At 41.2% G+C, this 27057-nt stretch overlaps 1 protein-coding gene across 2 annotated transcripts in view; it reads left to right on the top strand.

Annotated features, from left to right (window-relative positions):
* Positions 1-25334, top strand: part of TMA16 (translation machinery associated 16 homolog) — an 88236-nt gene extending 62902 nt beyond the window's left edge. For both annotated transcript variants that reach the window (XM_073576916.1, XM_073576906.1), the window contains exons 6-7: positions 21308-21350; positions 23885-25334. In XM_073576916.1, coding sequence (XP_073433017.1) covers positions 21308-21350; positions 23885-24047 — 206 coding nt within the window. In that variant the 3' untranslated portion in view covers positions 24048-25334. The remainder of the gene's footprint in view (positions 1-21307; positions 21351-23884) is intronic.
* The last annotated feature ends 1723 nt before the right edge of the window (positions 25335-27057 follow it).

Genomic DNA, 27057 nt, shown 5'->3' with positions numbered 1-27057 from the left:
GTAGGCTATAGAGCCCTTACAAAAAATAGCATCTTTTAGTGTTCTAATTTCTTCCTCTATCTTTAGAAACTAGAGTTTAACCACATACGCTAATCAGAATGGAGGCAGCGATTACAAAAATTAAAGGGCCATTATGCTACAAGGTGGGCCATTTATATGGATACACCTAAATAAAATGAGAATTCTTGGTGACCCAGATCGGCATGCTGAATTTGCAGAATGGGCAAAACAAAAATTGGAACAGGATCCTCAGTTTACACAAAACATTATGTTCAGTGATGAGGCTAACTTTTTTGGGTGTGTCATTTATATGGATGCACCTACATAAAATGGGAAAGGTGACAGTTTTCTTGCACAGGGTGTCTTGCATTGAAATCTGCTGCAATGACCCGGGTACTGCGTTCACCAGACATCAACACAATTTCTATCCGCTCCTCACGTGTTAACCTCTGCGACATGTCAATGGCTTGTAAGCAAAGAGAAACTTGTAAATAACTCATGAGAGAATAAAGTTATGTTAAAACCAAGTACACCATTGTTTTTCTTGTGAAATTCTCAATAAATTTGATGTGTCACATGACCCTCTTCCCATTGAAAAAAATAAAGTTGAATCCAAAATGACTGACTTCAAAACGGCCATAATGGTCACCACCCATCTTGAAAAGTTTTCTCTCTCCCACAAACAGGACACAACCACCAACCATTCCCATTTTATTTAGGTGTATCCATATAAATGGCCCACCCTGTATATACCCTACAAGGCTCTGTGCCTAGTTTATACCGACTTTATTCTCTATGCGTTTTGACGTTTAAACGCTTCCTCTTTAGGAGAGCGCAACGATTGTAGTTCTCCTGAATAATTGTAATACTTTGAAATACATAGAATAAAATGCCATATCAATATCTTTGTTTGACTATGACTCCTTGATCTGATGTGTACCAGTTGTGCAGATTACTCATTATTAACCTACTCCTTAAATGACCACGTTGGATCTATCAACCCGAGGGGCCGCAGCAGCTGGGACCTTACTTGATTCTTTTTTAGAGTTGTGTCTCACACAACCAGGTCATGTCATCGGAACCACCTCTGATCACCACATGAGCGGTGACGTCAGTAAAGTTACCGCAGCTCACATCCTGAGAAATTTCTCACATTGCAAGCAATGACCGTCAGTAAGGTTACTGCAGTTCGACAGCTATGAACTGCGATTACCATACTGATGTCAGCCCTCTTCTCAGCAATCAGATTCACATGCTACTGACATTGTGTTTTGCCGGCCATGCTGAGCGGTCACATTGCTAACGTCACCGCTCAGCACTGTATCCGAATGTAGTCGGGGATCATTGTGGGATGGATTTACGGCAGACCACGTTGGATTATTTTATTTTTTAGGTAATAAATAGATAAAAGAGGGTCAGTGAATGGTTTTTTACAATTAAAGGACTTTCTCTGTGTCTGTATTGCTTTTGACTACAGGGGTGTCTTAAGCCCCGTCACACACAGCGAGATCGCTGCTGAGTCACAATTTTTGTGACGCAACAGCGATCTCACCAGCGATATCGCTGTGTGTGACATTTATCAGCGACCGGCCCCCCCGCCAGGTATCGCTAACTGTGTTCAAAAGTACTGGACATGTTTTTGATCGTTGGTCTCCCGTTGGCCAGCATGCATCGCTGCGTGTAGCAGGCAGGAGATCAGCGAGCTGGAGCTGGTATCCAAGGTAAACCGCGGGTAACTAAGCGCGCGCTTCACTTAGTTACCCGCTGTGTACCTTAGATACCAGCGTGCTGGTGCAGGGAGCAGGTATCCAAGGTAAACAGTGGGTTTCTAAGCGCCGCTCGGTGCTTACAAACCCGCTGTTTAACTTGGATACCAGCTCTCTGCACCAGCATGCTGGTATCTAAGGTACACAGTGGGTAACTAAGCGACGGGCGTGCTTGTTACCCGCGTCGTCGCTGGTCCTCATCGCTGCTGAGATCTGCCTGTTTGGCAGCTCACCGGCGATCATGTAGCGACACACCAGCGATCCTGACAAGGTCATTTCGTTGTTGGGATCGCTGGTGCGTCGCTATGTGTGACAGGGGATCGCTGGTGCATCGCTGGGTGGTCGCTAGTGAGCTGCCACTCAGGCAGATCTCACCAGCGACATCGCTGGGACGGAGATCGCTACTTACCTGTCAGACGCGGCGATCCTGCGTCCTCCTGCCCAGCTCCACGTGTCGCTCGTCGTCACAGCAGGAAGTGACCGATGAGAAATGATCCAGCAGCTTCTCGCGCGATCAGCGATAACCAGCGGGGGAGCCGGTCGAAGGTAAGTATCACATGCAGCGATATCGCTGCAACGTCACAAAATCGGTGACGTTGCAGCGATATTGCTAGCGATATCGCAGTGTGTAACGGGGGCTTTAGGCTGGGGAGAGCCAAATATTCTTTGACCTTCCCAGCCTGAGAATACCAGCCCCCAGCTGTCTGCTTTATCTGCTTTTACCTTGGCTAGTTATCAGAAATGGGAACACTGCGCCGTTTTTTAAAATTGTTTACCTGCGCTTATTATCAAAAATAGATTGGACCACACGTCTTTTTATTTTCTTTTACATATTGCACTGGCCAGTCACAGCCATGCCAATAAGTGACGTAGCTGGAACTGGCCACATCGGAAAAGCTTGTTGATTGGCTGCGCTGCAGCCTTTTTACAAAATTTGTTCAGGCTTCCGAAACATAAACCGTAACGAGGATTTCCGTGAGAAGTCATTGTTCGGGGTCCGTGCACGGACACTTGGTTTCCGGTACGGACCCCAAACTTTACCTTTCAGGTTCGCGCATCACTAGTATTAAGCCACATGCAGGAAACTGTTTGATGCGATCCCGTGAATCTAAATGTAATTAATAATCGTTTCAATTGTTAAATCCAATTTGTGCCAATTCCAAAACATTGTAGATCTGATGTCAACACAGCAGAGTTCCTCCATATGAAAACATGCCTAACTCTCTTTATTTTGTTTAACACTAGATAGTGTTCACATCATATAGAAAAGCAAAGGGGAGAGTTACAAAGCCAAATGCACTAGATTTCTGGCTCATTTGAAGCCATGAAACTATTGTACTTACGGTACGTTGTATAAGATTATATATATTTTATAGACTCTATTTCAATCTCACTAGACAATGTTTAGAACAGAGGAGCGGTTTACAAATTACCAATATGCTCCGAATTGTTGCCCTAAAATAATGACATACCAACCAAGGAGCTAGTCTAAGGCTGAATTAAGACTTCCGTGTACGGACAGTAATGAACAACACTGGCTGTTTCGTCTCTCCACCCGTTTATCTATATGCCTGTGAGGCCATTTTAGTTCAGGTTGGCAGCAGGGCTGTGGAGTCGGTAAGCGAAACCTGCGACTCCGACTACGACTCCGACTCCTCAATTTCCCTTCCACCGTCTCTGACTCCATGACTCCCACATATATTGCTTATATTTAAGTGAAAAATTTATTGTAGTACAATGTGAACATCAGACATTTAATCACTCTTATGATACAGTAATCAAGACATTTAGATAGAACATAATATATATTTATTGGAATACAACTTTAGAACACAAAAAACTGTAAGAAATTGTAAATATGTAATACACTATGTAATATCGATTACATATGTGTGTGTATATGTGTGTGTGTGTGTGTGTATATATATATATATATATATATATATATATATATATATATATATATATATATATAAACACTATGTAATAAACTATGTAAGTGGCAAAAAACAGTTTTCAACAAAAACATACTAAATAACATTTGTGCAGTCTATGAATTTGTTCTAAGAAATAGAATTGCCTCAATCAGATCCTCCTTCATAGATGACCTCAAATCTGACCTAATAAATTTAAGACCAGAGAACAACCTCTCTTCACTAACTTGGGTTGGAGGCAAAGCCGTAACCACATGGGCAACATCTCTAACAATTTCCGGGTATAAAGGAATTGCCTCATGCACAGTCAGTTTTGATGAACGGTTGAATTTTCTTTTTCTTTGAGAGCAAGTGAAACATTTTGCTGAAATATGGTCAATCTGCTTGCTATAGGAGACGGAGTGAAATCTTTTTCCTTGCGGCAACGCTTTGCCTGCTCCATGTCATCCAAATACTTGTCAAAAGTCAAACTCCTCATCTGATGACGATGAAGATATGGGAGCAGTAGCACTGTCAGGACCCAAGTCCTCTTGCACCTGGCAGTCCTCCTGTAGGCCACTCATCCTAACTGCTACCTCAGTCAGAGCTTATTTTCCTTTAGTAAGCTGTTGATCATCAAGCAATATATGATGACTTGGGTCCACATAAACAGCTGCCAGAAAAATTTTATTTTCCAATAGCTGTGTCTCTCTCCGTTTCATTGAAGCAGAAATGCCATTTGCGATTAAATCTCCTCTTTGGGACATGGAAAATAGCAAGTTCTTCCACTCCCTTATGAAAATGCCAGGAGTTAAATCCTCCGCTTGTAATTTTTTAGTCACGGTAAATAGGTGATTAAGCAATTGCTTCAATTCAGCCACCTGTGTCCATTGACCTTCATTTAGGGTTACCTGAGGGTTCATCATATCTATAAGAAACGGTTTTAGCCAGGATCAAAACTAGGGGGGGCAGAACCTCATACTGTTCCGCAGAATCTCATACTGCACACCTCAGCTGCTGCAGAACCTTATACTGCACACCCCTACACTTGAAAGCCTGTACCTTAAGATGTTGTGAATGCAGTCTATTTATTCCAACTATCAATTGATGTTGATGTGTTACTGAAGACGAGCAATGCCTGTCCTGGGCCTCCTTTTGGGCAGCTATGAGGTGTACCTCACTGGTGCTAAAAAAAAAAAAGGAGTGTTAGTCTGTGTGCTACCATGTGCTTTCATTCTTTTTGGTACAGATAAGATATGGATAGACAGATAAGGATAAATGGATGGATAGATAGGGCAGATTTCTAATCTGCTTTTGCTATTGAAAACATCTATGAGCTCAAAAACCTTTCAGGTGATACGTTTTTTTAAAAAGCTGATCTGCTTTTGCAGCTGAAAAACGTATTCTCAAAAAACGCAGCAAAAACGCTGTGTGTGAATGTAGCCTTAGATCAGGAATAGAACCGCCATTTATAGGACATTTCATAACTTTCCCAAATTCCTATGAAAAAATATTCAGCACATTCTGCATTGAACTACTGTACCCAATTTATTATATATTTTAGGCGTCGGTCCATTTTATACCGACTCCACGACTCGGACTCAGACTCCACAGCCCTAGTTGGCAAACCAAGTTTCACGGACATGTGAGTTCGGCCTTGGTAAGAGAAAAGTGTTTACCATTGTCTAGTAGGGTGCGCCATTATACAGCTTGAGCCACTGCCAGGTCTACTTTTTGGCTAATTTTAAGGCAGTGTTAAGAAGACAGTGCCTAATTTTCCTTACAGTAATATTTTTTTTTACAGATTTTCTCCTGCTTTATTTTTCATGTACGGTGTGCTTAGCCTGCTTTCAGCATTATTGATCGAGGTATTATGCCAGGTTAAACATTGTTTTATACAGTGTCATGTAAAAGTTTGGGCACCCCTAGTCAAAATTACTGTTTGAAGAGGAAATGATCTCTAAAAGGCCTAAGGTTAAAAATAACACTTTTTTTTATTTTAGGCAAAAAAAAATCATCTTTTACATTTTACAAATTGCTAAAGTTTGGGCACCCTGCATAATTAGTACCTAGTAGCACACACTTTTGAAAGTATCACAGCTTCTAAACGCTTTTTGTAGCCAGCCAAGAGTCTTTCAATTCTTGTTTGAGGGATTTTCTTCTATTCTTACTTGGAAGATTCTTGCAGTTCTGTGAGATTCCTGGGTTGACTTGCATGCACTGCTATTTTGAGACCTAGCCACAGATTTTCAATGATGTTCAGATCAGGGGACTATGAAGGCCATTGTAAAACCTTCAGCTTGTGCCTTTTTGAAGTATTTTGTTGTGGATTTTGACGTGTGCTTAGGATCATTATCCATTCGTCGAAGCCATCTTCTTTTCATCTTCAGCTTTTTTTACAGATGTGTTATATGTTCATCAAGAATTTGTTTAAATGTAATTGAATCCATTCTTCCCTCTACATGTGAAATGTTCCCCGTGCCTTTGTTTGCAACACAACTCCAAAGCATGATTGATCCGCTTGATTCTTAATGGTTGGTGAGATGTTCTTTTCCTGAAATTCTGTGCCCTTTTTTCTCCACTCATACCTTTGATCATGGTGACCAAAGAGTTCTATTTTAAACTCATCGGTCCACAGGACTTCTTTCCAAAATGCATCAGGATTGTTTAGATGTTCTTTTGCATACTTCTGATGCTGAATTTTATGGTGAGGACGCAGGAGAGGTTTTCTTCTGATGACTTTTCCATGAAGGCCATATTTGTGCAGGTGTCTCTGAAAAGTAGAACAATGTACCACAACTCCAGAGTCTGATAAATATTTCTAAAACTCTTTTTCAGTTGCTCTCAAATTTAGCTTGGTCTTCCAGACCTTATCTTGACTTCCACTGTTCCCGTTTACTGCCATTTCTTAATTACATTTCAGACTGAGGAAAGGGCAACTTGAAAACGCTTTGCCATCTTCTTATGGCCTTCTCCTGCTTTGTGGGCCTCCACCATTTTCATTTTCTGAGTGATAGATAGCTGCTGATTTTTGGCACAAGGATAGATGAAGCTGGGTTTTTATAAAGCTGGGCAATTTGCATCAGGTGGCCTTTCCTAATGATGATAGTGAGAAAGCCATAACACTGACAGGCTAATTATGGTGTGAAACCTTGATCCAAGTTATCTGAGCACACAAGTCTCCAAGGGTGCCTAAACTTTTGCATTGACTTATTTTCCTTTTTGTAATTTTTGAAATGTAAAAAATAACTATATATATATATATATATATATATATATATATATATATATATATATATATATATATATATATATATATATATATATATATATATATATATAATTTTTTTTTTTTTTGCTTAAAATACGAAGGAAATGTGTCATCCTTTAGCTTTAGGCCTTTTAGAGGTCATTTCATCTTCAACTTGGTTAACTTGACCAGGGGTGCCCAAACTTTTTCATGACCCTGTATATGAGCTTTTTTCAGGCATTGTAGAAGTGGAGTTTTAGCCTGCCATCACCCTACATATTCATATATTACGGTATATGCATTATGACCTTATGATTTTTTTACTCACCTGGAGAACTATTAAAATGAATGGCGTCTATGGGCCAGGCTTTTATGTATGAATATGCATTAGAAAAGTGAAGTGCCATGAAACCTCCCGCGTTGTGTACGGAGGTAGCCTCATGAAGAGACATTGCTTCTAGGGAAGAAGACATTGCCTTACAGAAGTATAGTACACACGCATACAGAGTGCATGCTGCTATGTAATAAGTTCGATGCTGCAGGGCCTTGTGCATGGATCCTTTGGGTATACCTGTCAGGGAAGGTAGTCTTTTACAGAAGGCTGTATTCTTCTGGAAACAAGCAAATGGCACAACACTTCCCGCACACTATGCAGAATTGGACATGACATTTCATGCAATAAACGTGTTTACAGAGGCTGAAAATAGGACAAGATGCAATTTGACCTTTTTGTGCTCCGGTAAATTGATTGTGGACTAGAGGGACGAGGGAAGAGTGCGAGATAAATACATTTGTTAACTCTTCTATGAGTGCCGATTATCTGTCCAACCGTTCGGCAGAAGGAAGAACAGTTTCCGGTTGAGATCTACATGGTGAGTTCTTACTGCCTCCTTTTCCCTCCAAGCTTGCAAGTCTCATTGAAAAGAATTAGTTTTAGATTACTTTTCATCCTAATTCCTATTTTGGGTAACTTTTCTTTATTTGACCTCTTTAAGAAATATTGTCACTTGTGGTACCCAAGATTGTAAATATGGACTTGTTTCAGGAAAACGTATATTTGGATATTTGTGAGTGCAGTGTGTGATGTCCTGTTTTACAGCCATACAATAACTTAATGTTGCTGATCTTAATAGTCTATGCAATGGGATGACGCACATTAAGCGTGACTTTTAATTTATATATTCTCCCCTAAAATGCACAAATCTTTATTGTATTTTCTTTCTGGCTGATCCGGATTATTTCCATTTGTTTCTTTCACACTTCCTATCAGTTCTCATGCACTGTATAATTGTAGTTCTGCCAATTCTACTGTTTATACGCATAGAGTGGTAAAACAGCAGTATACAGTCAGCCATAGCCTAATTAGAAAATTGTAATAAGATATCCATATACCGTATGTACTCACGTATAAGCCGAGATTTTCTGCCCATTTTTGGGGGTTGAAAGTCCCCCTCTCGGCTTATACGCGAGTCATATACACCAGGGGGTAGGTGGGGGAGGGGGAGCGGGGTGTCAAATCATACTGACCCCACCTGACGCATCTCTGCAGCCCCTCTGCTTGTCCCACGGTCTCCCTTTCTTCCTTCAGCGGTCACATGGTACCACTCATTAAACTCATGAATATGCGTTTATTCATGAGTTTAATGAGCGGTACCACGTGACCGCTGAAGGAAGGGAGACCGTGGGAGAATGGGGCTGCAGAGACCGCGCCAGGACAATTTTTAAACTTTTGAGCACAACTGTATACATATGATATGTACTTTGGAGATCTGTACATGTGATGTGATGTGTACTGTGTAGACCTATACATATGTGTACTGTGGAGATCTATAAGTACGACATGTACTATGTAGAGCTCTACGTATGGTGTGTACTCTCAGACAAAGGTTAGATGTAACAGCTTATAAAAACGGAATTCATATATTAACATATACTTAAAATATTGTAGGCATCTACGTCCAGAAATTTGAATGGCAAACCATTCGGAATTAAGACCAAAAGAAACCACAGGACATGTGAAATACAATAAGATAAAAGGAAGGGATATTATAAAATGCCTTTATTAAAGTGAATGGCAAGTTGATACAGAGTGCAAGAGTGCCCGCACTGTAAAAAGATAAAATCTAATCAAAAATTACACCATAGACAATGATATACTGATAGGGCAAAATATAAGGTGTGAAATAATGTATGCGCCACTCTACTACCACCAGGTATTATTCAATCATGGTTATGGGCTGCTACTTCTATATAAGATATATGCGGTCTGTCTTCCTTTGATATGTTTTTTCAATGGGGGATCCAAGATTATTTTTCATCTATATTCTCTTGGGAGATAGACCACATAAATTATATCACACCTTATATTTTGCCCTATCAGTATATTATTGTTGACATTTTGTGTACTAAGATTGGTGAATATCGCAGGTGCCAGGGCCCTGAGCTAGCGGTGACACCGGCACCTGGCCCCCATAGTGCGCCGTTGTCCCCGCCTGCTCAGGACACCGGCACCTGGCCCCCAGTGACGAGAGGTGACTATGTCATTTTTTTTATTGCAGCAGCATATGGGGCCTAATCTATGGAGCATCTTATGGGGCAGCATATGGGGCCTAATCTATGGGGCAGCATATGGGGCCTAATCTATGGGGCAGCATATGGGGGCATATTCTATGGGGCAGCATATGGGGCCTAATCTATGGAGCAGCATATGGGGGCATATTCTATGGGGCAGCATATGGGGGCATATTCTATGGGGCAGCATATGGGGGCATATTCTATGGGGCAGCATATGGGGGCATATTCCATGGGGCAGCATAGGGGGGCATATTCTATGGAGCAGCATAGGGGTGGCATATTCTATGGAGCAGCATAGGGGGGCATATTCTATGGAGCAGCATATGGGGCATAATCTATGGAGCAGCATATGGGGCATAATCTATGGAGCATTTTATGGGGCAGCATATGGGGCATAATCTATGGAGCATCTTATGGGGCCATTATTAACTTTGTGCAGCATTATATGGGGTGTATTTTGTATTGAGCATCTTATGGGGCCATCATGAACTGTATGGACCATTATATGGGGCTACTGATTCAATATGGATATTCAAAAACATTTAACCTACTGATGTCTCAATTAATTTTACTTTTATTGGTATCTATTTTTATTTTTTAAATTTACCAGTAACTGCTGCATTTCCTACCCTCGGCTTATACTCGACTCAATAAGTTTTCCCAGTTTTTTGTGGCAAAATTAGGGGGTGTAGGCTTATACTCGGGTCGGCTTATACACAAATATATACGGTATGTGTACTGTGGAGATCTGTACGTATGGCGTGTACTGTGGAGATCTGTACTTGTGATGTGTACTGTGGAAGTCTGTACATATGACATGTACTATGGAGATCTCTACGTATGATATGTACTCTAACGATCTGTATTGTATGACGTGTACTGTGGAGATCTATATATATGTGTACTGTGGAGGTCTGTACTTATAAAATGCACTATGGAGATCTTTACATATGGTATTTACTGTGGAGATATATACTGATGATGTGTACTGTGGAGGTCTCTAATTATGGCATGTAATGTGGAGATCTGTACATATTGTGTGGTGATCTGTATGTATGACGTGTACTGTGGAGAGCAGTGCATACAGTATATTACAAAAGTGAGTAAACCCTTCTCATTTTTGTAAATATTTTATGATATATTTTCATGGAACAACACTGAAGATATGTCACTTTGATATAATGTAAAGTAGTCAGTGTGCAGCTTGTATAACAGTGTAAATTTAGGGTGTGTGCAAACGCTGCGTTTTTTTTCTGCAGAAAAATCCGCATTGCTTGGCCGAAACTGCAGGGTATAACGCATGCAGTTTTCCCAACGGATTCCTATACTTTGTCCAGTGAAATTGATGCAGTTTCTATGAGAGAGAGAAAGAAAAAATATGCGGCGGAAAATAAACCGCAGCAAATCTGCGTGGAAATTTCTGCAGCATGTGCACACCGGATTTGGTTTTTCATAGGTTTACATGGTACTGTAAGCTGCATGGAAAACTGCTGCGGATCCGTAGGACCAAAACCGCTGCGGATCTGCAGCAAAAACCGCAACGTGTGCACACACCCATAGGGTGTGTGCACGCTGCAGATTGTGCTGCGGAATTTTCCGCGCGGGTTTGTGTAAATCCGCAGGTAGACCTGCGGTTTATCTGCAAATTTTCTGCGGTTTAGCCTGCGGGTTTCCCCTGCGGTTTGACACCTGCCATGGAGCAGGTGCCAAACCGCAGCGGAATCCGCACAAAGAATTGACATGCTGCTGATTTGAAACCGCAGCAAATCCTCGCGGAAAATTCTGCACCGTGTGCACTGCGGATTTCATTTTCCATTGATTACAATGATACTTTACACTGCGGATCTGCAGGGCCAAATCCGCTGCGGATCCGCAGCAGAATCCGCAGTGTGTGCACACACCCTTAGTGTGCCCTCTAAATAACTCAACACACAGCCATTAATATCTAAGCTGCTGGCTACGAAAGTGAGTACTCCCCTAATTTTCAAAATCAGTCAGGAAAAAAACAACGTGTGTGCATGCAATTTGTGAAATCTCATACCTTTGCTGGTACTGTAAAAAAGCAGCTTAAAATTTGCATTAGAAAATGCAGCAAAAAGCGCAACATGTGAACATAGCCTAAATCAGTTGCGCACTTGTTTCAGTATTTTATGGCTTGCCTTAAATCAATAATGCACTTGGAATTAGGCAAGTTTGTAATGTATCTTGTCTGAGATCTTTTTAAATTTCCCCTTTTGGACTGATCTTTCACTTTTCAATTCGTGTTGGTGCTTTTAAAATTCTACGGAGGAGGAGGCAAAAGCTAGGGACAGACACATGCATTCTATTACAAGTTGTCCTGAAAGGACAGTTCTCCAAAGAGTTTTAAAAGCAGCACCTGCCTCCTCCTGTCTCAGTAATTGTAACATTTATGCTCTCTGGAGACAGATTTTACCCATAATTTGAGAATTTTGATAAATGATCATTCAGGAAAGAGAAAGAAGAGGATTTATCTGATATATTCTAAAGTTTCTTATTTCCATGTGTTCTGTTGATTTATAGAAAAAAATCAATGGTTATTTTTTAAACACCTACTTTACTTGCATCAATGCTTAACATCTTGTAAATATCTTGGCACCGTCCAGGTTGAAAACTGTTTCTCCCCCAAACATGGATTACGGCGTGGAACAGAACGATGGACAGGTATGGTATATTGTTGGGTTTTTTTACAGGAGAACAAGGGCTTCGCTGGAATTAAGCGTTTAAATAAAAATGGAAAACTTTGTTTTGTTTTATTTCTAATAAAGGACTTTATTCTGGCTATGTCTTTATTTATCATACAACTATAGGATTAGTAATGGATAAGTGTCTTACAGACGCCTCTCCATTACTAAGCCGTGGGCTTGATGTCAACTGACAATACAATGATGACATCAACCCCACAAATATGAACCCCACTTGCCACCGCTACAAGGCAAGTGGGAAGAGCCGGGCAAAGTGCCAGAATTGGCGCATCTAATAGATGTGCCTTTTCTGGGCAGCTGTGGGCTGCTATTTTTAGGCTGGGGGCTAGTATCCATGGCCCCTTACCAGCAAGAGAATACCAGCCCACAGCTGCCAGCTTTAGCAAGGTTGGTTGTCAAAATGTATTTTACGGCATGGGGACCCCTTTATTCCTGATATCTAGCCTTACTGAAGCTGACAGCTGAGGGTTGCAGCCCCCAGCTGTGAGTTCTGTCTGCCTGGTTATCAAAAATGGGTGGGAACCCATGCCGTTCTTTTTTTTTTTTTTTTTAATTACTGTACTTATTTACAGCGCAGGAGCGACAGATGAATACTCCCATCCACCAATCCTGCGCTCACTGTAATTAGCGGCTGTAGGTGTCGGATGATGGGAGCTGTAGTCCCATCAGCTGACACTAGTGACCGGAGATAAAGTTTATACCTCCGATCACAGCTGAGCAATCACACTGTCTTTTGACAGCGTGGGAACCGCAGCTTTCTGACCGTCGGGGATGATTTCCCTGCCAATCAGAAGTGGTGTTTGCCGCGCTGTCACGCACATTACAGCGCAGCAAACACTGGAAGAAGGGTAGTCTTATACGGAGAGTATATCCCAAACTATATTTTAACTGGAAAAGTTGTGGGTCGTCTTATACGCCGGAAAATGCGGTAAATTACATTGATTCCAAAAATACAAATTGGTCAAAGAATAGCAACAAACAACTTTGCGAACATCCTGGAAGAAGCGCAAAAATGTCGATATCGACATGACTCGAAAGGCCGCTCTGCAAGGAGGAAGCCACTGCTGCAGAACTGCCATGAATAAGCCTGGTTACGGTTTGTTCCTGCACATCGGGAGAAGGATCGAACACCGCGTCTTGTGGCACGTATGCCCTGTTTCTATGCGCATTAAGAATGATACCTGATTCTCAAGCTTCAACACGGATTTCTGTAATACTTGGGAATCTTTAACCAGTACTTTTCAGCTGTAACTATTTTCTTGGCATGGTGTGTGCAGCGCGTAACTGAAGAAGGTCGCATTAGACCGAAACGGTTTTTCCTGTACTACAGGAAATATTCTTTCCACGCCATTAAGTTGAGTGCTAGGTTTTATGCTTACTAAGAAACAAAGGCTGGCATAAATCATTGTCTCTAGCATTATTCTGGCATTTCACGGTCTTGAAATGTAGTAGTGATCCTAAGCGACCTAAGACAGGGAATATCCTAGGACTAAATGTCAGAAATTGTGAAAACCGGAGTTTTAATGACTGTGGCTATGCTGCATGTAAACGGAAGATTTCAGCTGGATATTGTGATTCTGCATGTTGTCATCTTTTACAAGATTTTTTTGTCAAGATCTTTAGGGCAAAACGCCTTTATTCTTCTATAGATAAATCTATACCATTTTACTGTAAAAAGTACAAAACCCGTTCTGCTTCCTTTCCGATATGAATGTCACCAAGTGTGAAAAGCAAAAAAAGAAACAAAAAGCAAAGAATGACTCACAAAGTATGTTATCCAATCCTGACCTTTCATGAAGTCGTGTTAATTCAGTCATCCATCTGCTTTCTGCTAAAAAAGCCAATATTACCCAGAAGGGAATCTTTAATGTGATCTCACGTCAGGCATCGCTGGAAGCTGGGGTTTGGCTCATTGCGGAACTGAAACTGTACATTTAATGGACTGTTTACAAAGTAACCAAAAACAGGCCGGAATTTGATTTTTTTTTATTTATTTAAAATTAAGAAAGTACAAAGTATACATGGAAGTACGGTATTGGCCCTCGGTTAGCAATCACTTTCTGACTTATTATGTGCCCTATGTAGTTGATAGTAACTGTCTGACAGCAGAGTGTTATGACAGGCGTTGCGCTGGCGAGTGAAGTCGTGCAGCATGCGTTATTGTTTCATGACTTATAAAAGATCTGTCGGCTACCCTTGCTGTAAAGTTGATATTTTCAAGGCCTGCAGGTTTATCGCTGAGATCTGCATGCTTCTCGGTGTCCCCCAAGGTGCTATGTTCCTCTACACCGCCAGTAGACCCGTTCACTGTCCAGGCACTGTTCTCTCTTGTATTGCATATTTTGTGCTGGTTACTTAGGCCAGAATAGTGCTAAAAAGCAATGTATCGTTTAAGTAAAAAAAAAATTAAAAAGTAACAATCTTTGTAAGTCATTTCTATCTACCTCAAAAAAGCGGTAAAAATAATATAATTTGTTACACATAAAACAAATCCTCATGCAGTCACATTAGTATTAAAAAACAAAGTGATGTGTAATGAATATTGGAGAGGCAAAGCAGAAAAAAATGGCTTATATTATTATTAAAGGGGTATCCTCATCTCCAAGATAATATCCCAATATTTAGTATGTATAATAATATTAGGAAAAAACCTCCTATTAGAAACATGGTATAGTTCTTCTGATTTGCTATGTTGCTAACACCATGTGCAGGGCAGTGCAGTAGCTTAGCTATCCATGGTAAAACATTTAGCAAATAACTGACTGTCACTATATGAGTTGTCGTACCCATGGATACTTCAGCTACTGTAATGCCCTGTAGATGTTGTAAGGAACATAGCAAATCAGAATAACTATACTACATTTCTAATAGGAGGTATTTGCTAATATTAATATTATTACATCTACATACTGGGATAGGATCTTGGAGATGGGGAATACCCTTTTTAAAGGGGATTTCTACTTTCAGGAAAGTGGACCTCAGATGCCCTAAACTAACAAACCGTGCAGGTACTCACCCTCTCGCGTCCAGCACCCGCTGCTGTTCAGGTCTTGGTGTTTTGGCTGTTGTAGTGATGTCACGTGAACAGCACACATCACCGCTGTAGCCAATCACTGAGCTCACCAGGCTTGAGTGAAGGGCCAGCATTGGACCTGGGAAGGGTGAGATCCTAGGTTCTGTTTATTGTAGTTATTTTACAGTGTGTGGGGTCCTAGTTCCTGAAAATAGAACACCCCTTTAAGGCCTTTTCAAGTCTGGTCACGAAGTGGTTAAGATGTTCTAAGTTGCAATTGCTATGATTATTTCTTGTCTATGTAAATAGAACGTGTCACCATAGTGATTACTGGTGTGTAGGAGAAGGAAATAGTTATTCCATTTTTCCGTTGTGTGTACTACCTTTAAATAACTTAATAAGTGAGGTAATATCGAGATTTTAAAGGAAGCTGCTTCTATGGAAACTGAGGAGAAGGGGAGTGCAGTGAGCGACCTCTGAAAAGGGCACAACGACATATGTATATCATTGCCTGGTATAGTCTATGACAACTCTTTGTGTATATGTATGTACAGTTGTGGCCAAAAGTATTGACACCCCTGCAATTCTGTCAGATAATACTCAGTTTCTTCCTGAAAATGATTGCAAACACAAATTCTTTGGTATTATTATCTTCATTTAATTTGTCTTAAATGAAAAAACACAAAAGAGAATGAAGCAAAAAGCAAAACATTGATCATTTCACACAAAACTCCAAAAATGGGCCAGACAAAAGTATTGGCACCCTCAGCCTAATACTTGGTTGCACAACCTTTAGCCAAAATAACTGTGACCAACCACTTCCGGTAACCATAAATGAGTTTCTTACAATGCTCTGCTGGAATTTTAGACCATTCTTCTTTGGCAAACTGCTCCAGGTCCCTGATATTTGAAGGGTACCTTCTCCAAACTGCCATTTTTAGATCTCTCCACAGGTGTTCTATGGGATTCAGGTCTGGACTCATTGCTGGCCACCTTAGAAGTCTCCAGTGCTTTCTCTCAAACCATTTTCTAGTGCTTTTTGAAGTGTGTTTTGGGTCATTGTCCTGCTGGAAGACCAATGACGTCTGAGGGAGACCCAGCTTTCTCACACTGGGCCCTCCATTATGCTGCAAAATTTGTTGGTAGTCTTCAGACTTCATAATGCCATGCACACGGTCAAGCAGTCCAGTGCCAGAGGCAGCAAAGCAACCCCAAAACATCAGGGAACCTCTGCCATGTTTGACTGTAGGGACCGTGCTTTTTTCTTTGAATGCCACTTTTTTTCTCCTGTAAACTCTATGTTGATGCCTTTGCCCAAAAAGCTCTACTTTTGTCTCATCTGACCAGAGAACATTCTTCCAAAACGTTTTAGGCTTTTTCAGGTAAGTTTTGGCAAACTCCAGCCTGGCTTTTTTTTTATGTCTTGGGGTCTTCCTGGGTCTCCTACCATACAGTCCCTTTTCATTCAGACGCCAACGGATAGTACAGGTTGACACTGTTGTACCCTCGGACTGCAGGGCAGCTTGAACTTGTTTGGATGTTAGTCGAGGTTCTTTATCCAACATCCGCACAATCTTGCGTTGAAATCTCTTGTTAATTTTTCTTTTCCGTCCACATCTAGGGAGGTTAGCCACAGTGCCATGGGCTTTAAACTTCTTGATGACACTGCACACGGTAGACACAGGAACATTCAGGTCTTTGGAGATGGACTTGTAGCCTTGAGATTGCTCATGCTTCCTCACAATTTGGTTTCTCAAGTCCTCAGACAGTTCTTTGGTCTTCTTTCTTTTCTCCATGCTCAATGTGGTACACACAAGGACACAGGACAGAGGTTGAGCCAACTTTAATCCATGTCAACTGGCTGCAAGTGTGATTTAGTTATTGCCAACACCTGTTAGGTGCCACAGGTAAGTTACAGGTGCTGTTAATTACACAAATTAGAGAAGCATCACATGATTTTTTGAACAGTGCCAATACTTTTGTCCACCCTCTTTTTTATGTTTGGTGTGGAATTATATCCAATTTGGCTTTAGGACAATTCTTTTTGTATTTTTTCATTTAAGACAAATTAAATGAAGATAATAATAACAAAGAATTTGTGTTTGCAATCATTTTCAGGAAGAAACTGAGTATTATCTGACAGAATTGCAGGGGTGTCAATACTTTTGGCCACAACTGCGTGTGTATATATATATATATACACTCACTGGCCACTTTATTAGGTACACCTGTCCAACTGTGTGTTAAGACTTAATTTCTAATCAGCCAATCACATGGCGGCAACTCAGTGCATTTAGGCATGTAGACATGGTCAAGACAATCTCCTGCAGTTCAAACCGAGCATCAGTATGGGGAAGAAAGGTGATTTGAGTGCCTTTGAACGTGGCATGATTGTTGGTGCCAGAAGGGCTGGTCTGAGAATTTCAGAAACTGCTGATCTACTGGGATTTTCACGCACAACCATCTCTAGGGTTTACAGAGAATGGTCCGAAAAAGAAAAAAAATCCAGTGAGCGGCAGTTCTGTGGCCGGAAATGCCATGTTGATGCCAAAGGTCAGAGGAGAATGGGCAGACTGGTTCGAGCTGATAGAAAGGCAACAGTGACTCAAATTGCCACCCGTTACAACCAAGGTAGGCAGAAGAGCATCTCTGAACGCACAGTGCGTCGAACTTTGAGGCAGATGGGCTACAGCAGCAGAAGACCACACTGGGTACCACTCCTCTCAGCTAAGAACAGGAAACTGAGGCTACAATTTGCACAAGCTCATCGAAATTGGACAGTAGAAGATTGGAAAAACGTTGCCTGGTCTGATGAGTCTCGATTTCTGCTGCGACATTCGGATGGTAGGGTCAGAATTTGGCGTAAACAACATGAAAGCATGGATCCATCCTGCCTTGTATCAACGGTTCAGGCTGGTGGTGGTGGTGTCATGGTGTGGGGAATTTTTTCTGGGCACTCTTTGGGCCCCTTGGTACCAATTGAGCATCGTTGCAACGCCACAGCCTACCTGAGTATTGTTGCTGACCATGTCCATCCCTTTATGACCACAATGTACCCAACATCTGATGGCTACTTTCAGCAGGATAATGCGCCATGTCATAAAGCTCGAATCATCTCAGATTGGTTTCTTGAACATGACAATGAGTTTACTGTACTCAAATGGCCTCCTCAGTCACCAGATCTCAATCCAATAGAGCATCTTTGGGATGTGGTGGAACGGGAGATTCGCATCAGGGATGTGCAGCCGACAAATCTGCGCCAACTGTGTGATGCCATCATGTCAATATGGTCCAAAATCTCTGAGGAATGCTTCCAGCACCTTGTTGAATCTCTGCCACGAAGAATTGAGGCAGTTCTGAAGGCAAAAGGGGGTCCAACCCCTTACTAGCATGGTGTACCTAATAAAGTGGCCAGTGAGTGTATATATATATATATGTGTGTATATATATATATATATATATATATATATATATATATATATACACACACACACAGTGGGTTCGGAAAGTGTTCAGACCCCTTTAAATGTTTCACTCTTTGTTTCATTGCAGTCATTTGGTAAATGCAAAGAAGTTCACTTTTTTTCTCATTAATGTAGACTCTGCACCCCATCTTGACTGAAAAAACAGAAATGTAGACATTTTTGCAAATTTATTAACAAAAAACCCCTGAAATATCACATGGTCATAAGTATTCAGACCCTTTGTTCAAACACTCATATTTAAGTCACATGCTGTCCATTTCCTTGTGATCCTCCTTGAGATGGTTCTACTCCTTCATTGGAGTTCAGCTGTGTTTAATTAAACTGATAGGACTTGATTTGTAAAGACACACAGCTGTCTATATAAGAGCTCACAGTGCATGTCAGACCAAAGGAGGTCAGAGACAGAATTGTGGCAAGGCACAGATCTGGCCAAGGTTACAAAAGAATTTCTGCAGTACACAAGGTTCCTAAGAGCACTGGGGCCTCCATAATCCTTAAATGGAAGAAGTTTGGGACCACCATAAGTCTTCCAGCCAAACTGAGCAATCGTGGGAGAAGAGTAAAGAAGAAGCCCAAGATCTCTGTGGTTGAGCTCTACAGATGCAGTAGGGAAATGGGAAAAAGTTCCACAAAGTCAACAATCATTGCAGCCCTCCTCCAGTTGGGCTTTATGGCAGAGTGGCCCTACTGAAGCCTCTCCTCAGTGCAAGACATATGAAAGCCCGCTTAGAGTTTGCTAAAAACACATGAAGGACTCCCACACTATGAGAAATAAGATTCTCTGGTCTGATGAGACGAAGATAGAACTTTTTGGTGATAATTCTAAGAGGCATTTGTGGAGAAAACCTGGCATTGCTCATCACCTGCCCAATACAATCTCAGCAGTGAAACATGGTGGTGGCAGCATCATGCTAATGGGGTGTTTTTCAGCTGCAGGGATAGGACGACCGGTTGTAATTGAAGGAAAAATGAATGCGGTCAAGTACAGAGAGATCCTGGTTAAAAACCTCTTCCAGAGTGCTCTGGACCTCTGACTTGGCTGAAGGTTCACCTTCCAACAAGACAATGATCCTAAGCACACAGCTACGATAACAAAGGAGTGGCTTCAGAACAACGATATGACCATTCCTGACTGGTCCAGGCAGAGCCCTGACCTAAACCCAATTGAGCATCTCTGGAGAGACCTGAAAATGGCTGTCCACCAACTCCAATGAAGGAGTAGAACCATCTCAAGGAGAATCACAAGGAAATGGACAGCATGTGACTTAAATATGAGTGTCTGAGCAAAGGGTCTGAATACTTATGACCATGTGATATTTCAGTTTTTCTTTTTTAATAAATTTGCAAAAATTTCTACATTTTTTTTCAGTCAAGATGGGGTGCAGAGTGTACATTAATGAGAAAAAAATGAACTTTTTTGAATTTACCAATATTTTCTGTACCATATTTGACTGTAGGCACTGTGTTCTTTTGTTTGTAGGCCTCATTCTTTTTTCGGTAAACTGTAGAATCATGTGCTTTACCAATAAGCTTTATCTTGTTCTCATGTGTCCACAAGTCACTTTTCCAGAAGAATTTTGGCTTTCTGACATACATTTTGGCAAACTGCAGTCTAGCTTTTTTGTGTCTGTGTGTCATCAGCGGGGACCTCCTGGGTCTCCTGCCATATCATTTCATTTTATTCAAATATCGACCGCTACTTCATGCTGACACTTATGCACTATGAGCCTGCAGGAGAGCTTCTATTTATTTGGAACTTGATTGGGGCTGCTTATTCACCATCCAGATTATCCAGTGTTGCAAGCTTTCATCATTTTTTGCCGCCGTCCACGTCAAAGGAGATTAGCTACAGTGCCATGGGTTGTAAACTTCTTGATTATGTTGCACACCATGGGCAGAGGAACATCAAGATCTCTGTATATGGACTTGTAACCTAGAAATTGTTGATATTTTTCAATATTTTGGGCTTTCAAGTCCTCAGACAGTTATCGCCTCCTCTTTCTATTCGCCATGCTTTTGGTGGCACACACTGATACACAAAGCAAAGATTGAGTCAACTTCTCCCCTTTTTTTCTGGTTTCAAGTGTGATTTTCATATTACCCACACCTGTAACTTCTCACAGGTGAGTTTGAACAAGCATCACATGCTTGAAGCAAAGTTTTTTTGGTGCTAGCAAAATTTTCCGGCCCATTTTTGGCTTTTGTGTGAAATGATGTCCAATTTGCCTTTTTTCTCTTTTTTTTGTGTTGTTCCAAGTCACACAAAGGAAATAAATGTGTATAACAAAACGCATGTCATTCCAATAATTTTCTGAGAGAAATACTCTTTTTTTCTGGAACAATTTCAAGGGTGTGTGTGTGTATATATATATATATATATATATATATATATATATATATATATATATATATATATATATTATTATTATTATTATTATTATTATTATTATTATTATTATTATTATTATTATTATTATTATTATTATTATTATTATTATTATTATTATTTTTTTTTTTTTTTTTATTTTTTTTTTTTTAACAGCTTTCACTGTTGACTAACACTTTTGCTTTACTGTTTTTCAGAGATCCCAGATGTTGTGAATGCAAAAAACTTAAAAACTTTTAGGTAAGGTTCCCTTTAATACTTTGGTACAATCCCTACCTTTTGGATGATCTATACTCTTTATTGACTCTTAATGATTGAACTAAAGCTTTTCAAATAGCCCTCTTGCCACAGGTGTATAACATCCAGCTCCTAGCTGTGCAGTCTACCTTTACTATTTGTGAACTAATGAGTCTTTTTAAAAAGTTCAATTCATTTGTGTGGTCCTCTAATAGGATGGCACTTTTGTAACAAGTCAGTATGTGAATTTTTTCTCTCCTGAATATTCCAAGATCAACTCAGTTTTACTAGTCAAAAGTCAAACATTTAGGAACCAAAACAACTTGGCCACAAAATGTCCCAGCACATAATAAGCAGACATTTGTCAGGAAGTGTTTATGTGCATTGTGCATAAAGTCACCACTGTCTCAATAATTGCAGGGTCCTTAACCTCCTCCAGCATTAAAGGAGCACTCCTCCCATCAACATTTTTATCCTGTTAATATATTGCAATTGTCATATTATATAGCACGGTGCACTTCCAGTTACCCATTTTGCCTTTCTACCCAGCTAATTGTTCTGTTCTCCTTTAGATCTATGACACTACATGACTAAAAACAGACTAGCTGAATCCTTCTAAGCTCTATGTAGAAATAGGAGGTCTCTCTTCCCTGTATGAGTCATAAGTCACTGCAAAAGTCCCTGGCAGAGGGGAGGAGGCAACAACCGGGTCAGGAGTTGAAGAGGGGAAAGATACGTGCAGGGAATAGAGGTTTTTTATTTCTACATAGAGCAAAGAAAAGAGAAGAAGGCAAAATGAGCAATTGCAAGTACACAGTTCTATATAATATGACGATTGCATTATATTAACAGAATAAAAATGTTGATGGGAGGAGTGCGTCTCTAATGCTGGAGGAAGTCAAGGACCCTGCAGTTATTGAGAACAGTGGGGACTTTATGCACAATGTGCACAATCAATATATTAAGAGGTTAAAAACCTTGATGGGAGTACTTCTTTATCATTAGCACGACAATTGCGTGTCTAGGTCTTCGTGGCATGGATTTCCATGGCTTAGCAGCTGCATGCAAGTCGTACATCACCATGCACAATGCCAACTGTCTGATGGAGTGGTGTAAAGCACATCACTACTAGACTTTGGAAATGTGTTCTCTCGAATTACAAATCACACTTCTCTATCTGGCAGTCTGAATTTCCAGTCTGGGTTTGATGAATACGAAAAGAAGGTTATTTGCCTGACTTGCATTGTGTCAAAAGTAAAGTTTGGTGGGTTAATGATACTTCTACCTGGTTGTTTTTCACGGGTTGCCCTAAGTCCCTTAATTCCAGTGAAGGGAAAGCTTAATGCTTCAGAATACCAAGATATTTTGGCTAATTGTATGTTTTGAACTTTACGGGTACACTTTGGGGAAGGCCATTTTGTGTAGCAGCATTACTGTGACTGGAGCATTATTCAAGGTCTATAAAAGCATAGCTGGGTGGGTATGGAATGGAAGAACTTGTTTGGCCTTCCCACAGCCATGACCTCAGCCATCTCCAATAACTTTGGGATGATCTAAAGCAGAGATTGTGAGCCAGACTCAACACCATTATCTGACCTCAGAAACGATTTTCTGGTTAAATGAGCAAAAATGACCAAAGATACATTCCAAAACCTTACAGAAGACCAACAGGAGTGCAAGCTGTTTAGTTGCAGATTTAGGATGGCCTATTCTTCAAGCTCCTCTAGGTGTTCTTATACTTTTATTCTTATAGTGTAGCTAGTGTAACCTTTAGCAGTGTTTAGCAATCATCTTTTATTGACTTTGAGGTCAGTTTTTATTCTTCCCTTCTTAGATCCTTAGTTCAGAGGGAGAGCAGCAAGTGCAGCCATATTGTTTTTCAGGTATAAAGTGGAGGTGGTGGAAACTTGTGTGCTCGTCCCAATTGATTTATCTATGACATTGGTCCATGGCCTCTGGAATGGGAAAGGAAGTATCCCCTCTTAACTGACAGTGTCGGCCGCTCTTCTTTTAATTAGCCAGCCTTCCCCATAGCTCATGTTCTTCCCTCTCCCGTCCTGGCCGATGGACTGGGACATATGAACAGATTCACACCAACGCTAGTCATTTTTTCATTATGGTTTATCTGTTTTTGAGGAACCAGTTTAAAGTCTAGAGCTTTAGGTAGTAAAATAACTTGGCACAGTGGTTGAAAATGCTACATTTTATTGTGACATTTTATGGAGTATAGTTGCAAGTCGGAAGCTCTTTAAGACAAAACGGAGCTTAGATTTGACAGCCTTTTTATTTCATTCCAATGTGCAAGCAATGGAGCTCATATAATGAAGATTCACGCGTTGTCCTACTGCTTCACATGATTTATAAAAGGCTTATTGTAGATCCGCCTTCTCTACAGTTTTATGCATTGAAGGTATATTTGATTGATGACGTACTTTCCAACATTCCTCAGGGTAAATCTGTTCAGTTCTGATAAATTTAGCAAATGTCATTTTTTTTCCTTCATTGTTTTTTATTCACCTCTCGCTGCTCATTTTCAGGGAATGGGATTTGGATCTGAACAAGCTGCCAAACATTAAAATGCGAAAATTGTCAGTCAGTGACTCGCTACCTAAAATTAAGAAAGATGTTCCGGCAGATGATGCTACAGATGACGAGAAAATGGAACATAAAGAGGAGTCCGAGGACAATGAAAGCGAGTAAAGCGTGCCAAGAGACCGATGAATTTACCTCTGACCATCTAAAGGAACACATTGGCCAAGACAGTAATGCCGTCAAAACTAAGCGTTTGCAGTGGAAACAAAGCTTTGATTTGGAACAACGGGAAGAAATGCAAATGTGAAAGCTCTGCAAGTTTGTTTCATGTTAATTATTCACGTTGGTGAGAGCTGCTCACGCAAGAGCTATGAAGAAAACATATTTGATAATTCTGTAATTCAGTATGCTGAGGAATACGGCTCTATGTCTCAAGTGGGATGATTAACTGAAGTGAGAATATTTCAATAAGAATTAGCTGCACTTGATGTGCTGCAATTAATTGCTATCTAGAGTCGAGGGACTTTGTATGAATTTTAAAGCGATCTATATGTGACACTGTTATTTATTCCTTGCAGGCATTTTTTTTTAAAGGGAATCTATCACCGAGTTTTTGCTTCCTAATTTAAGAGATACATAATTTAGAGCCTGAGATCCTGATTCCAGCAATGTGTCACTTACTGGGCTGCTTGCTGCAGTTTTCATAAAATGACCTGATTTATCTGCTGCAGACTTAGCAGTTCTCTGAATGCTGAGTTCTGTATAACCCCGCCCACACTACTGATTGGCAGCTTTCTACTCATGTACAGTGTAAACAGAAAGCTGCCAATCAATGGAGGGCGGATTTATACAGAGATCATGAAGGGCGACTGCATGGCAGTAGGTTTACTAGTCCTATAATGATAGTTTTGTGCTGATAAAACTGATTTTTTTTTTTTTTTACATCAAAATTACACTAAGCAGCCCGGTAAGTCACACATGGCTGGAATCGGTGTCTGTGTTTTTATATTATGCTACTCTCAGATTCAGCTTTCTGTGTACGCTGTGCATAGGCAGAACATTGCCATTCAGTGATGTAATCAGTGTTATATAAAGCTCGTGAATTTGGAGGACTACATGGCAGCAGATTTACTAGTGATAATTTCCTTGTGATAAAAGTGATTTTTATTACTAGACGACTAGTAAACCTGTTGGCATGTAATCCTCCATATTCATGAGCTCTGTATAACACTACCCACATCACTGATTGGCAATTTTCTGCCTATGCACAGTGTTCTCAGAAAACTAGTAATACCTAGTGACAGATTCCCAATCAATCTATGCAAATGTTACATTTCTACTGAACATCAAACACAATAGCAATTACTGATATCTAAGCTCAGAGTAATTTATGTTAAATGTTAGAATAAATAAATAATGTTATGGTTAATAAATCTTTAAATTGGGCACTTAAAATAGGGTTGGTTTTTAATTGTATGGCCATTACTGTTAATTTTGAATTTTTTCTATTCTGTCTCTGCACATTACAAAGGATCCTTTCAGAAAGATCAGTACCTATAAACTAATTACATGACTGCTTTTGTCTTTTAAAGCTGATTAAAGACAACCCCATTGTGTGGGACATGTTCACAATTTATAGTGATACTCACCTTTTCAAACTAGCTGACATATATTCAAATGCTTGGACTAGTCTACAATGAGTGCAACACTTGCTGAGCAATGCTGTCCTGTCACATAGGCATAAGGAGCACCTGCCTGAACCGTGGTGTTCGCAAGCAGCCACGCGATTCAAAGTCATGGGAGGAGAGTGTAAGAACGGCTTTGGGAGATCAGTCACGCCTCAGGGCATGCTATCGGCAGGTGAGGCAGGACTGGACAGTGTAGTGCAATTCCCGACTAGTTCAAGCAGGGTCAGACTGGCCCACCGGAGGATTCTCCGGTGGGCCAAGGCACTGACACCTCATGGCCAGCAGCTACCTAGGACCCCCACTGCTCCAGGAGTCCCCAGCCAGTGGCGTGTCGCCAATAGTGGCACACCCAGCAGCTTATGGGACCCTTGAGACAGGGGGGCTCACCCGGTGCCAGCGGAGCGGCAGCTGGAGACAGGAGCCTGTCCCCGCTGCTAAAGAGAAATGAATATTCACGCTTCCCCATGACCCCATGGATGTGGAGAGGAGTGAGTATTCATTTCACTAATAGCGGGCAGTGTCAGCAGCAGGCTGAGGCTAACACTGCCCGCATGTAAAGCCGGTGCGGCTGCATCAGGGCCCCGGAGGTGGGCCCTGCAGGGCAGTTAACCCTGAGGGATCCAATGCCTTGCTGCTTCCTGCCTGGCGCTTCCTGTCTGACACAGCGCAGCTAGATGATGTCATCATTCAGCGCAGCTGTTTCAGAGAGAAAGATCCCGGCGACTAAGATGCTGCCAGGATGTGCTACGGGTGAGAGGAACGTGCAGAGAGGTGAGTGGTGCTGTGTTTGTGTGTGTGTGTGTATTTGTGTGGTGCTGTGTGTGTATTGGTGATTGTATTGGAGATGTGCGTATTGGAGATTGGCAATGATGTGGGTGATGGAAAGAGCAGTGATGGGGTGGTGGGTGAGAAGGCAATGTTGGTGGTGGAAAGGATGATAGGGGTGGTGGGGGAGGAGGCAATGATGGAGGTAGTGGAATGGGCAATCATGGGGAGAAGGGAATGATGGCTGTGGTGGAAAGACTGATGGTGGTGGTGGGAGGCAATGATGGAGGTGTTGAATTGGCAATGATGGGGTGGTGGGGGAGAAAGCAATGATGGTTGTGGAAAGGACAATGATAGTAGTGGTGGAAAGGACAATGGTGGTTGTGGGGGAGGAGGCAATGATGGAGGTGGTGGAATGGGCAATGATGGGATAGTGGGGGAGAAAGCAAAGATGGAGGTGGGGGAAAGGTCAATGGTGGTGAGGAGGAGGCAATGATGGAGCTGGTGATGAGGACAATGATGGAGGTGGAGGGGGGCTGCATTATACCCTATGGGGGGCTATTCTATACTTTGAGGGGGCTACATTATATTCTGTGGGGGGCTGCATTATTCTCAGGGGGCTACATTATATTCTGGGGGCTACATCATACTATATGAGGGAGGCTGCATTATGCCCTATGAGGGGGCTACAGTATATTCTATGGGGGGCTGCATTATACCTTATG

The sequence above is a fragment of the Dendrobates tinctorius genome, unplaced genomic scaffold, assembly GCF_039654945.1.
Source record: "Dendrobates tinctorius isolate UK_male_01 unplaced genomic scaffold, ASM3965494v1 ptg000008l, whole genome shotgun sequence".
Lineage (NCBI taxonomy): Eukaryota > Metazoa > Chordata > Amphibia > Anura > Dendrobatidae > Dendrobates > Dendrobates tinctorius.
Note: the sequence above shows the minus strand (reverse complement) of the source record. Positions and strands in the feature narration are given on the sequence as shown.